This window comes from Xyrauchen texanus, chromosome 14 (genome assembly GCF_025860055.1).
Source record: "Xyrauchen texanus isolate HMW12.3.18 chromosome 14, RBS_HiC_50CHRs, whole genome shotgun sequence".
In the NCBI taxonomy this organism is placed as follows: domain Eukaryota; kingdom Metazoa; phylum Chordata; class Actinopteri; order Cypriniformes; family Catostomidae; genus Xyrauchen; species Xyrauchen texanus.
In genome coordinates, this window is record NC_068289.1 from 16863352 (window position 1) to 16876808 (window position 13457).

The 13457-nt window shown below is 37.8% G+C and overlaps 1 protein-coding gene across 3 annotated transcripts in view; it reads right to left on the bottom strand.

The window, feature by feature from the left end:
• LOC127654861 (disco-interacting protein 2 homolog A-like) overlaps window positions 1–13457 on the bottom strand; it is a 201834-nt gene that overhangs the window by 18200 nt on the left and 170177 nt on the right. For all 3 annotated transcript variants that reach the window (XM_052142367.1, XM_052142366.1, XM_052142364.1), the window contains 9 exons: window positions 10778–10897; window positions 10564–10678; window positions 10315–10454; window positions 4874–5010; window positions 4150–4230; window positions 3809–3936; window positions 1882–1996; window positions 1519–1726; window positions 1324–1424 (listed from right to left, as the gene is read on the bottom strand). In XM_052142367.1, the coding sequence (XP_051998327.1) occupies window positions 1324–1424; window positions 1519–1726; window positions 1882–1996; window positions 3809–3936; window positions 4150–4230; window positions 4874–5010; window positions 10315–10454; window positions 10564–10678; window positions 10778–10897 (1145 nt within the window). The remainder of the gene's footprint in view (window positions 1–1323; window positions 1425–1518; window positions 1727–1881; window positions 1997–3808; window positions 3937–4149; window positions 4231–4873; window positions 5011–10314; window positions 10455–10563; window positions 10679–10777; window positions 10898–13457) is intronic.

The following is a 13457-nucleotide window of genomic DNA, read 5'->3' on the forward strand; positions in this document are numbered from 1 at the left end:
TTCCCATATGGGTCAAAATTGAACCGTTAAGGCAATTAAAGGAACAATTGGTTTTAAATTGTTATTTTTCTTAAACAATTACAGGTATATATACACACACACACACACACGCACACACACACACACATATATATATAATTCTGTTTGTTTTGATGGTTTTGACAAAGTCACAACATTTATTTCCAGTATCAAAAAGAAAATATTTTCTTTAACTGTCCCGGGTCAAAATGACCTTAAGTCAATAGGAGGGTTAAAAAGGCAAACCTCAAAAGCTAAAATGGCAATAGATGAGAGTCTGATTTACTCTAATGAATCAGATCTTTTAAACTATCCATTTAATTAATCAGTTTCATGAAATTCAAAACATGAAATTGTTCACAAAGTCCGCCACATGAAAATTTACACTTTAACATGGTGGTAACACTATGCATTTTTAAACATCAGTTAATTACATTAGTTAACATGAAGTAACAATGAAGAGTACTTTTAAATCACTAACTCATCTTGGTTAATTTCAACATACTTTATACTAATAATTATTCTTTTTTATTAAAAGTTGCATATGTTAACATTAGATAATGCACTATGAACAAACATGAACTAACAATATATGATTGTCTTTTTATAATTTAACATGAACCAGGATTCATAAATATTTTTAATTGTTAGTTCATGATACCTAAAGCATTTACTAATGTAAACAAATAATACATTATTGTTATGCAATACCAAAATGTTTCAGTAAATAGTTAATGTAGATACATATTGATGTTTAGTACTATGTGTTGTTATATCAGTTCATATAAATAGACATGAATTAATATAATTATTCCTTGTGCTATTTTAGTGAAGAAGAAAAGAAAAAAAAAGTGGAAAACATGCCTTGATGATTTTTCACTAGATTTGTGTAAGATCTTACATTAAACATTTTGAATCTACTTGGCTCCAGATAAAGTTTCAGACATAAGTTTGGGAGGAGCTTGTTCATCTAGGCCTGCCAATCATATCTTAAGTATATATAAGTGGCTGCTTCCCCACACCGGTGATGATTCTTCCAATATCCCTCCACTTCCCCATCTCCACCTTTATATTTCATCACACCTAAACCAATTATTACTTCAAAATCCTCTTTCTGTTTCTTGCTTTAGTCAGATAGTATTTTCAAAGCAAATAAATAAATATTGAGCTATTTAAATGAATATTGTCAAAACGCTTAAAGGAAATAGATTTGAGGTAATGAGATAATTAGAATCAGGAATAGACTTTCCCCTGACTGTGTCTTGTATATTGTGTGGACGTGACACATGGTTGAACTTTACATACCTGATCATTGTCTTCCAGCTGTGATACGTCTCTTCCACAGGCCTGTGCGATCCTCTTTCCTGCCACCAGGTTTCCAACTATCATGGAAGCAGGCCCCACATCTGGCAAACAGAGTGGACAGAAACAAGTTCATATGATGAGTAAAAATATATGTCAATGAATGCTTTGAGGTGCAGATAAAACTCCACCCCTCACCTGTGCCCGGTTGCTTCTGTCTAGGTTTGGGCAGGTTGGTGACGCAGGTGTGAGGGCACATGAGAACGTTGCAGGGGTGCAGGGCTCCCTCCAGGAAGCGCTGTTTGGTCTCTGAGATGTGAATGCCGCCCAGAGGGGCTTTGGGTAATGTGTTAGCAGGCACCAGAGCCAAACAGTATACTCCTACCTGATGGATGCTGTCTATAGCCTGAGTACAAAGGTCAAGAAAACATGTATGGGTGTGTTTGTGAAATGTATATTTGTCTGTGTTGGAGATCTACACAGGCATGATTTCATGCCAGAACCTGGTCCATAAACAAGACTTTGTAACATGGACTACAGTGACTCTGTGTATGTGTTCACCTGCAGTACGCGACTCATCCACTGGAAGCTGTCCTCCTCTGATGCGTCAGGTCTCTGTTCTGCCACCACAACAATGCGTTCATCATGCAGCACAGATACTGAGAACACTGCAATCCTGACACACAGAGAACAGAGATACAGTAAATGTTTGCCATCTGAAGGGCTGTTTATCTGTCTATCAGTGTTGGGGAGTAAATACAGCTACTAAAAGTAGTGACATTACTTTTTAACAACATTTTTTAGTTAGCTCAGCAACAGTTTTTCACAATATTGCAGCTTTCCTGTTACAAGCTATGTTTTTCAATGAGTGGCAGTGTAGCATCACACAATGCTAAATATGTCAGTTGTCACAGTTGTTTTTTTGTGCACACAACAATGGAGTCGTCACTGTAAACAAGCACGCTAACCTAAACGTTCCACACTCTTTCCATCAAATGTAGCATTGTAAAGTCCTATTCATTTTAGTGAGTCTGTTTGTTAAGACAGTTCATGTAAATATACTGATTATAAACCATTCACTGATTCACTTGTAGGTAGCTGTGGCAGGGTGGAGGGCAGGGCCGGGTCGTGATTCTACACACCCGGTCCTTATCAGGCTAATCAAACCTCCGAGAGGGATAAAGGCCGACTGCGGATGATTGTGCGGGAGAGACAGATAGTTTACGGACATGTCCGTCATGTGTGTGCGCGTCTGTCTTTTATTTAAGTTTATTATTAAAATATTATTTATATTGAAAAGCCGGTTCTCGCCACCTCCTTTCCATTGAACTTCTTTACAGTAGCGTTGGAAATGTAAGCGCAGCGTAGTTCTACAGCTGCGCTTACATTACACAGCGGCAAACTCCACCACCCCACCACCAACAGTTGAGTCCCGTCCTGCACGGGGGTAGGCTCCTCGCCCCTGCCTCCTATCTCCGGCAGGATCAGTCGGTTCTGAGTACTACAACTTCGGACCACAAGATGTGGCCCACGCCAAAGAGAGACATTACTTTTCTGTTTTATATTCATCAAATAAATGTCATCTTCAGTTTCACTGAAGTTTCAGTTTCAAGTCTGCGAGTCTTCCTGATAGAAAGTTCATTCATTTTAGTGAATTTGTTTGTTCAGATAGTTCATGTAAATTAATCAATTAAAGTACATTTACTTAGGTAGTGTTCTGAAGTCCAAATAGGAAGCATTACTGAATTAGTCTGTTTGAACGGTTCATATGAATGAAATGGTTAAAAGAAAAGTTTTGTTTTCAAATTATTTTTTTATTTTTTTCAACGATTCACTTATAGGTAACCTAATTTAGGAGAATCAAATTTAGTTTGTTTGAATCGACTTTGGTTTTGAAGCTAAATATTTAATCAACACTATGTGTTCATCTCAGGATGTTTTATCTAGTTTTATTAGTTGTATTTATATGTTCATTTTAATATCATCACTTTAATTGTTTAATGGTTTCCTAACAGAGATCTACATTGTTTAGACACACTATACTGTTGTGACTCAGAACAATAGTTATGTTTATAATATATAATAAGCAATACTTAAAACAATATTATATATACACAATATAATAGTGTAACAGCATTTATAGTTCAAATATCTATATTTATATGGACTGTTTAACTTGACTCATAATATTTTTTTTAATTCTGTAATCATATCTTCTTTAAACATACAGTATAAAAGTGTTTTTTAAAGAAAATTCGTCCTTAAATAGCTTCAATGTAGTTAGCTAGTTTTTGTTAGTTGCTTATAATGTAGTTAACTACTTTTATAAAGGAGTAGCTTGACTGTAGTTCAACTTCTTTAAGCAATGAGTAGGTTGTATCCAGAGAACAGTTTCAAAGTAGCTTCCCTTAACACTACTGTGTAAATACAGAGGAATGAGATGGTAAAAGCAAATTGCTTCTAATGCTTTTGCTACCAGGTTAATTACCTTCCTCTGTAGACAAACTTCATGGGCTCCACTGCCAGTGCTGTGGCCACCACGTCATCTGCGTTATGTCTCCGTCCACTCACCACCATCAGTCCATCCATCTTCCCTACCACAAACACCAGATTATCCTGCCAATAACACAAAACACAGTCACAACGCATATAAGTTAACTCCGTGTGTTGATGTAAAAAGACACGGAAGAGTGAAGGCTTAGGTATACTAAGTATTTCTGCATGCATACTGTGCACGAGCAGTACCGAAATGCGGAAAACCGAAGTATACTTTGGCCTAAAGAATGATGGTTCACAATTATGGTTTTGGTTTATGTTTACTGAACACACCGGCCCAATAAAGCCCAGCAGAGATGTGCGCGTGAAGGGTCTGTCACTTATAGGAGCTCCTGATGCTGTCACTGGAATGGTCTAAAAAACAGAGAAAAATATCCTGATCAACCGCAAACAATAAAAAAGATTTCAAATCTTTGATGTGGTTTTAAGACATAATTTCAGCTTCCTCTGTTTTACTTGAATCTATTGTGAACTTCTGAAGTGTTCTGAAGCAAATTTTATTTGATTTTTTTTTACATTTTATTTAGTTTTTGTTGTTTTGATATTTATAGTACACTGTCACCAACTCTTTAACAAGGCCCATACTGAATCTGCACCCACAGAAATATTTTGCATATCTTGCATGTTTGTTTATTTGTTTTTCCTTACTATTCATTTTTGAAAGTTATTTGAATAGATATTGTTTAACGAAAGGTAAAATGTAAATATTTTGGCCAATATGATCATGCAGTCAGCTAATGACAAGAGTGTTGCACATCAAGATCTTTTTAACACATTATAACTTATTTTACATAAATTATGCAGGGTTGTGCTCATTTCCCCCCCAAAGTCAGCACAACAAAATTGAATGTAAAAGTAATTTGCAGATTCAGTATGCGCCTGGCTCAAAGCATTTTACAGCAATGACTATTTAGCAAGATGTGTCTTTAAATATACCTTGTAAACCTACACGTTTGGAACTAACAGAAATACGCAGAAACAAATATCTGCCACTCACCTCAAAGACATTCTTGGTCCTTCCTGGCAGGCCATAGTAAGAGATGCCTGTACTGCTTGAGCTCACGCAGATTTCACCAACCTCATCCATTTGACACAGATACGGTTTTCCTTCTAACCGAACTACACACACCAGGGCTGCATACACAGAGAGATGCATACATAGACAGTACATCAGAAATTCAGGTGCAAAAAGAAACAGTCACTAGCCTGGACCAGTAATCAGCAGTAAGGTGGTTTGCTGGTTTTAGCTGACCACCGGGTTAGTTTCCACTGTTCAGAAGACAATATACAGTATTTATTATTATTATAATTGTTTTCTTATTATTAAAGCATTCATTCTGAAATCAAGATTATTAATCTATTTATTATCTGTTTATTAAACTGTGGTAGACTTAGAGGCTGTTTATCACATTGGACGTGTTCTCGCATTCTGTCTGCAATGTTTATTAATTGTTGGTTATAGAGGTAAATCAATAGTGGATTTTGCTGAAACGTTAACTAAGGTAGTGGAAAAGGCAGATAACGGATTACTCTGCCGAATCGGGATGATAGTTTTTAAAATCGATTTATTGAATGGTAAAAAATATTATTTTCTTACGCTAACATGTAGACACAGAGGCTACAGAGTCCAAAATAAATAATCTCAGTTGAAGTTTATTGTTCAATCAAAATCTCAATAACAATAATAATAAAAAATGTTTGGTGTAAAACTAGGGACTTTTATCTATAAACAAGCCAGAAGCAAACCAGGGACTCTTATTTTGAAATAATGGAGACATGGCTCCATTACAATGCAACAATGCTTAATTTGATGATGAAATTTGCCCCAGGCATACTGTGCATGAGCAGTACCTGAATGCGTAAAACCAAAGTATACTTTGGCCTAAAGGATGATGGTTCACAATTATGGTTTTGGTTTAAGTTTACTGAACACACCGGCCCAATGATGCCCAGCAGAGATGTGCACGTGAACAATGCTTAATATTTAATTATTAAATAATAATAATTTAATTCTAAAAAAATTTTTTTAAACTTTTTATAGCCTATATACAGTGTTTACCAGATGAAGGGTTTTGTATATACGCTGATGAGGCAAAACATTTTGACCACCTGCCTAATATGCTGTTGGTCCTCCGCGTGCATTCAAAATAGCGCCGAGGCATGGACTCTACAAGATCCCTGAAGGTGTCCTGTGGTTTCTGGCACCAAGACATTAGCAGCAGATCCTACAAGTCCTGTAATTAGCAAGGTGGAGCTGCCATGGATTGGATTTGTTAGTCCAGCACATTCCACAGATGATCAATCAGATTGAGATCTGGGAAATTCGGAAGCCAGGGCAATACTTGAACTCTTCATCATGTTCCTCAAACCATTCCCGAACAATATGTGCAGTGTGGGAATACCATTGCCACGAAGGGGTGTACCTGGACTACAACAATGTTTAGGTAGTAGGCACGTATCTAATTGACGTCATCAAATGGCCAGACCCAGGGTTTCCCAGCAGAACATTGCCCAGAGCATCACACTGCCTACACTGGCTTGACGTCTTCCCACAGTGCATCCTGGTGCCATCACTTCCCCAGGTAAATGGCACACACATGCACGGCAGTCCACGTGATGTACAAGAAAATGTGACTCGTTGGACCAGGAGACCTTTTTCTACTGCTCCAAGGTCCAGTTCTGACGCATGCCCATTGTAGACACTTTTGACGGTGGACAGGGGTCATCATAGGCACTCTGACCGGTCTGCTGCTTAGCAGCACCATACAAGGCAGGGTGCGATGCACTGTGTTGTGATACATTCCTCCCATAACCATCATTAAAGTTTTCTGTGACTTGAGCCACAACTTTAGTTTCAGAGAAGACGGATAGCCTTCGTTGCCCTTGCGAATCGATGAGCCTTGGGCACTCAACACTTTGTTGCTGGTTTGTCCCTCTTCGGAGCACTGTCACTAGGTACCCAACAAGCCTTGCCATTCCAGAGATGCTGACCCAGTTGTCTTACCATAACAATTTGGCCCTTGTCAAAGTCGCTCAGGTCTTTAAACCTGCCCATTTATCCTGCATTCAACACGTTGACTACAAGAACTGATTATTTGCTTACCAACTAATCTACCCAGAACTTGACATGTGAACTTTTTTAGGAGATGATCAACGCTATTCACTTCACCTGTGATTGCTCATAATGTTTTGGCTCATTAGTGTATATACTGTATATACTCTATATAGACTTCCACTACTGAAGTCATGAGTTCGAATCCAGGGTGTGCTGAGTGACTCCAGCCAGGTCTCCTAAGCAACCAAATTGGCCTCGTTGCTACCGAGGGTAGAGTCACATGGGGTAATCTCATCGTGGTTGTGATTAGTGGTTCTCGCTCTCAATGGGGCGCATGGTAAGTTGTGCCTGGATCGCGGAGAGTATCATGAGCCTCCACATGTAGTCTTTGCGGTGTCATGCACAAAGAGCCACGTGATAAGATGTGCGGACGGTCTCAGAAGCGGAGGCAACTGAGACTTGTACGCCACCACCAAGATTGAGGAGAGTAACCGTGCCACCACAAGGACCTACTAAGTAGTGGGAATTGGGTATTCCAAATTGGGAGAAAAAAAGAATGTGAAATGTCAGAATAATAGAAGAGAGAATGATTTCAGCTTTTATTTCTTTCATCACATTCCCAGTGGGTCAGAAGTTTACATACACTTTGTTAGTATTTGGCAGCATTGCCTTTAAATTGTTTAACTTGGGTCAAACGTTTGGGTAGCCTTCCATAGGCTTCTCACAATAAGTTGCTGGAATTTTGTCCCATTCCTCCAGACAGAACTTGTGTAACTGTGCCAGGTTTGTAGGCCTCCTTGCTCACACACGCTTTTTCAGTTCTGCCCACAAATTGTCTATCAGATTGAGGTCAGGACTTTGTGATGGCCACTCCAATACCTTAACTTTGTTGTCCTTAAGCCTTTTTTCCCACAACTTTGTAAGTATGCTTGGGGTCATTGTCCTTTTGGAAGACCCATTTGCAATGAGCTTTAACTTCCTGGCTGATGTCTTGAGATTTTGCTTCAATATATCCACATAATTTTCCTTCCTCATGATGCCATCTATTTTCTATTAAGTGCACCAGTCCCTCCAGCAGCAAATCACCCCCACAACATGATGGTACAACCCCCATGCTTCATGGATAGGATGGTGTTCTTCGGCTTACAAGCCTCACCCTTTTTCCTCCAAAAATAATGATGGTCAGTATGGCCAAACAGTTAAATTTTAGTTTCATTAGACTAGAGGGCATTTTGCCAATAAGTAAGATCTTTGTCATCATGTGCACATGCTAACTGTAGTCTGGCATTTTATTGCAGTTTTGGAGTAGTGGCTTCTTCCTTGCTGAGCAGCCTTTCAGGTTATGTCGATATAGGACAAATTTTACTGTGGATATAGATACTTGTCTACCTGTTCTCTCCAACATCTTCACAAGTTAATTCTGGGATTGATTTGCACTTTTCACACCAAACTACATTCATCTCTAGGAGACAGAATGTGTCTCCTTCCTGAGCAGTATGATGGCTGGGTGGTCCCATGGTGTTTATACTTGTGTACTATTGTTTGAACAGATGAACGTGGTACCTTCTGGCATTTGGAAATTGCTTCCAAGGATGAACCAGACTTGAGGAGGTCTGCAATTTTTTTCTGAGGTCTTGGCTGATTTCTTTTGATTTTCCCATTATGTCAAGCAAAGAAGCACTGAGTTTGAAGGTAGGCCTTAAAATACATTCACGGCTACACCTCCAATTCAGTACACCTCCTATCAGAAGGTAAATGGATAATTGCCTAAAGGCTTGACATCATATTCTGGAATTTTCCAATCTGATTGAAGGCAGAGTTAACTTACTGTATGTAAACGTCTGACCCACTGGAATTGTGATATAGCCAATTAAAAGTGAAACAATCTGTCAGTAAACAATTGATGGGAAAATTATTTGTGTCATGCACAAAGTAGATGTCCTAAACAACTTGCCAAAACTATAGTTTGCTAATATGAAATCGGTGGAGTGGTTAAAGAATGAGTTTTAATGACTTCAACCTAAGAGTATGTAAACTTCTGACTTCAACTATATATATATCACCAGATGAGGTATGAGGAATAATGTTAATTATTATTTACAAGTTATGAAGTTGGAGATACAAGATATGTGCTGACAGGGCACGTTTCCATAAAATTTTTCTTTAAATACCCTCACATTCTAAACACTCTATTATCTAATCAAATTAACAAAATATGCATTGAAGTTAGGATAAAAATATGGATGAATATTGTTAATGATGAAAGATTTAGATCCCCTCGAGGTATCAGTTTTTGTTTTTTTTTTTCACTTCAAGAGGATGTTGTTATATTGCAGAACCAAGCCTGTCTAAATGTACAATCCTCCGGTGCCAGCCACAGAGGAACACATAGCAATAACAATAATAATCTAAAAACTATCTGCAACAATTTCCAAAACACTACTCTCGGCACCGATTAATCGGTAAAGCTGATTTAATGGGAATATGCCTTTGCCTTTTGCATCAAATCTTGCTGCTATTTTAAAGACATATTTTTAAGTTAAAAACACCCTTTACTCTATTTCATTCCACTGCACTGTGTCTGGCTGTTTTAGAATGCAAGCACATTGCCTGTAGTAGCAGCTTGAAAAGTGCAACTTCAAACGCCACTTGAAGTTGGACTTACAACTTAGAAAGAAGAAAGAGAGAAAGCCTTTATTATTGTCACATATTCAAAAAATTTCATATACAGTACACAGTGAAATTTCTATGTTTTCACATATCCCAGCTAATCTGGGGTCAGAGTGCAGGGTCAGCCATGATACGGCACCCCTGGAGCAGATAGGCTCAAGGGCCTTGCTCAAGGGCCCAACAGTGGCATCTTGGCAGTGTTGGTGCTTGAACCCCTGACCTGCTGGTCAGTAACCCAGAGCCTTAACCACTGTCAAACTTGAATACAGAGATTCACAGAGTTTAACACAGTTAATAATAAAAATACATTTTGATCCAAACAAAACTAATATGTGTTAATTTGAGACAGTTGGCAGCCCTACACTTTTGAAGATCATACACCTGTAAAACAAAATAAATTTTCCTCCTATATTTGGTTGCAAGTAGACGTGTCTATTTTTGGCAATAGAATGCCTTTATGTTCGGCGATATCATGCAGGAATATCCAACATCTGGCTTTGGATGGAATACAGCATTAGGACACTCATTAAGGTGCTACTTCTAGCTTCAGTTTTTCTGATGGTAAGAACATTTTCTAATTTACATATGATTCAGATATTAAAATATTAAAAAGTGTTAATTTATTAAATTTGTATTATATCTAATTTATTGATAAATTGTATTTATCAATATATTTATCAATACATTTGACAGTGAGAGTAAAGAAGTCTTACATCCAGGCATGACCTGTCCAACATCCTGGACAGTGAGGACGGAGAGTTTCTCCTCTGTGTCCACTCGGATCACTCCATAACTAAGACCACTCATAGACAGCACTGCTTTACCCGGAGGAGGAACGCCCATCTCTGGAGGCCTGACCACAAACAAACACATAATCAGTTAAGACAAAGCACTCTAAACAAGTGCTGTGCAAAGGCAGAGGTTATGCTCTTGATTGATTTGCTATAATATCATCAGTTTACCTGCGGATGGCGACAGTCATGGCCTCAGAAGAACTTGCACATGGGCAAATCACCTCTGGCCTAAGCCCACGGGCCTGAAATACGTTTAGGAAGGCATCGCAGGAGGAAATAGACCCTGCGTTTCAATACACACAGGTAGTGACAGTTCAGGATGCATTCCATTCTATTCTAAGTCTTGCAATTGATCATAAACATTGATCATGTGTATTCTCACATGGGTTGGCTCCATCAGCAACGATGAGCATGCGGAGAGAGCTAAGACTGATGTCTCTCTGATCCCGCTGGGCTAAAAGTGACCAGTGCATGTCCCTGGACTTCACCACTGCTACACGCGCTGCTCAAAGAATCCATAAATTAATTACACAGAGATTAATCAAAGCCCTAACAACATAATAAATACTCATTGACTTTAAAGGGGTCATGTCATGAGAAATAAAATGCTCCTTGATATTTTGACACAAGGTCATTGTACTATAAAAACATAGGGGAAGTTTCAGGCCTCAAAACTAAGAAACTTATATTGTAAGATGGAGTAGTGTCAACTATATTGGACACGACAGTAATACAGGTTAGTAACACAAGTTTAATACTCCTTTTTCTGTCTGTGTTTGTTCAATATAAAAGGAATTGTATATTAAGCCATTTTTATTACAAAATACACGATGATCAAGACTCCAACACGAAGGGGATCATGCTTATTAGAAAATGTCAAAACAACACACACACAATTATAATCTTTCATGTCCTTATTGAACACATTCCACAAAAAATCTATAGTACTGTGGAAAAATTAAGTGAACCCTTGTATTTAATAACAGGTCGATCCTCTTTTGGCAGCGATAACATCAACCAAGCGTTTCCGGTAGCTGCTGAGTAGACCTGCTCGACGTCCAGAAGGAATTTTGGACCATTGCTGTCACTCTAAATGTTCTTTGTTACATCATTGAGCATTCTGTGGCGTGCCCTTTGAGCCATATTGGCTCGATGGCCACTTCTAGAGAGAGTACCCACAGCACTAAATTGTAGACATTCTGTGGATAGATGAATATCTAAGCTCTTTGAGATAACTTTGTAACTCTTTCCAGCTTTATGCAAAGCAACAATTCTTGATCTTAGGTCTTCTGAGATCTAATTTGAAAGGCTTGGTCCACAGCAGTAGATGCTTCTTGTGAAAAGCAAACTCAAAATGTTTGAGTGCTTTTTATAAGTCAAAGTCACTCTAACCCACACCTCCAATCTAGTTTAATTAATTGGATGTCAGGTTTGCCTACTCCTGACTCTAATTAGCTTTTGTTGATGTCATTACCCTAGGGGGTCCACATACTTTTTTTTTACCTACACTGTGAATGTTTGAATGATGTATTCAATATGTATAAGAACAATACCATAATTTGTGTGTTATTAGTTAAAACAGGTTGTGTTTGTTCATTATTAGATGAAGATAAAACCAGATTTTAAGACCAATTCCAAAGGGTTCACATGCATTTACTTGACACTGTAATTGCTCACGAGATATCGATTTAAGATTAAATAATTATTATTATTTTATGTTAAAATTACGTGTAGTGCTGAGTGCAATGAAAGACAATGCTGAAGAATACATTTGAAATGCTGTCAGCTGTCTCAACTGTTTCAAATAAGCCAGGACATCATGTAGTTTGGCCGAAATGAATTCTATAGGACACCGACTCTCACGTATTTTAGCAGCAAAACAGTTGAGGGGGACTCCCCACCTGGTGAACATCCTGTTTTTCCTTACACAGAGGGGAACCCCCCGGCCGCTCAGCCCTTAAAATTCCCAAAAATTGGGACATATGGCTATTAATGATTGCCTGGATTTTTATGAATGCATGTTTTCATTCTTTCATTCTTGGAAAAAAACTGCTCCATGACTGTAAGGGTGACAGGGGGGGTTTGTGCTGCAAAGATGTAAGCCAACTATAACAGTGGGTGTGTATATTGAAGTCTTAAAGGGGACATAGCACACAAAAAAAATTGCATTTCAGACAGAGGGCCACAGATAGGATGGAAAGAGTTAATTTAAGACTATATTATGACTGTTTTTTGTCCAAAAAACTTTACTAACATTACACGTGAACCTCAAGGGAAAAAAGCATGACATAACCCTTTTAAAGAAAATGTTAAAGGACTGAGCATAAAATATGAGCTTTACAATATTTACATCTTTGCAATGGATGTCTATAAACCACTGTAAGTGAATAAATGTAAATGTAACTGTTAAACTTTTTTTTCCTTTTAAAAAATGGATTATACTTCAAATGAACTACATTTGTTCACAATCCACTGTTTGCATGTCTTGAGGAATTCCAACTTGGAAAGAACAATATGGCACCATGTGTTTGCTTGTTATCCAAGAGTTTTAATATCAATTTTGTGTTAACTGAATATATCGGCAGGTTTTTGCAGTGGAAAGTTTACAGACCTCTCAAAGTGGAGCTTCTAATCAGTCAGTAGCAAAGAGGATTTTTAAGCAAAAGACACTGTTGTTAAATACAATTTCAATTCATTTCAGCTACTATCTCCAATATTATTTCACTCAGTTCATCGAAACATAGGTGAATAAGGCTGGGTATCGATATAGATTTGATTTGATTTGATTCGATTCACAAGCTCTCGATTTGATTTGATTTAAATTTCTCATTCTCATTTGGATACTGAACATTTCAGTTAAAATTAATGCAATAAATTAGACAGGGAACTTGGTTATAACAGGGTCCAATCTATGGAGTTTGATTGCTACTTATTGAACACTTTGATAATCAACACACCCAAAACTGAAGTAAACTTTAAAGCAAATTTAAAATATCGACCTTTGAACTGACATCAGGATTGTTCAATTGAAGATTGCTATCGGAAAATTAACATTTTTACCC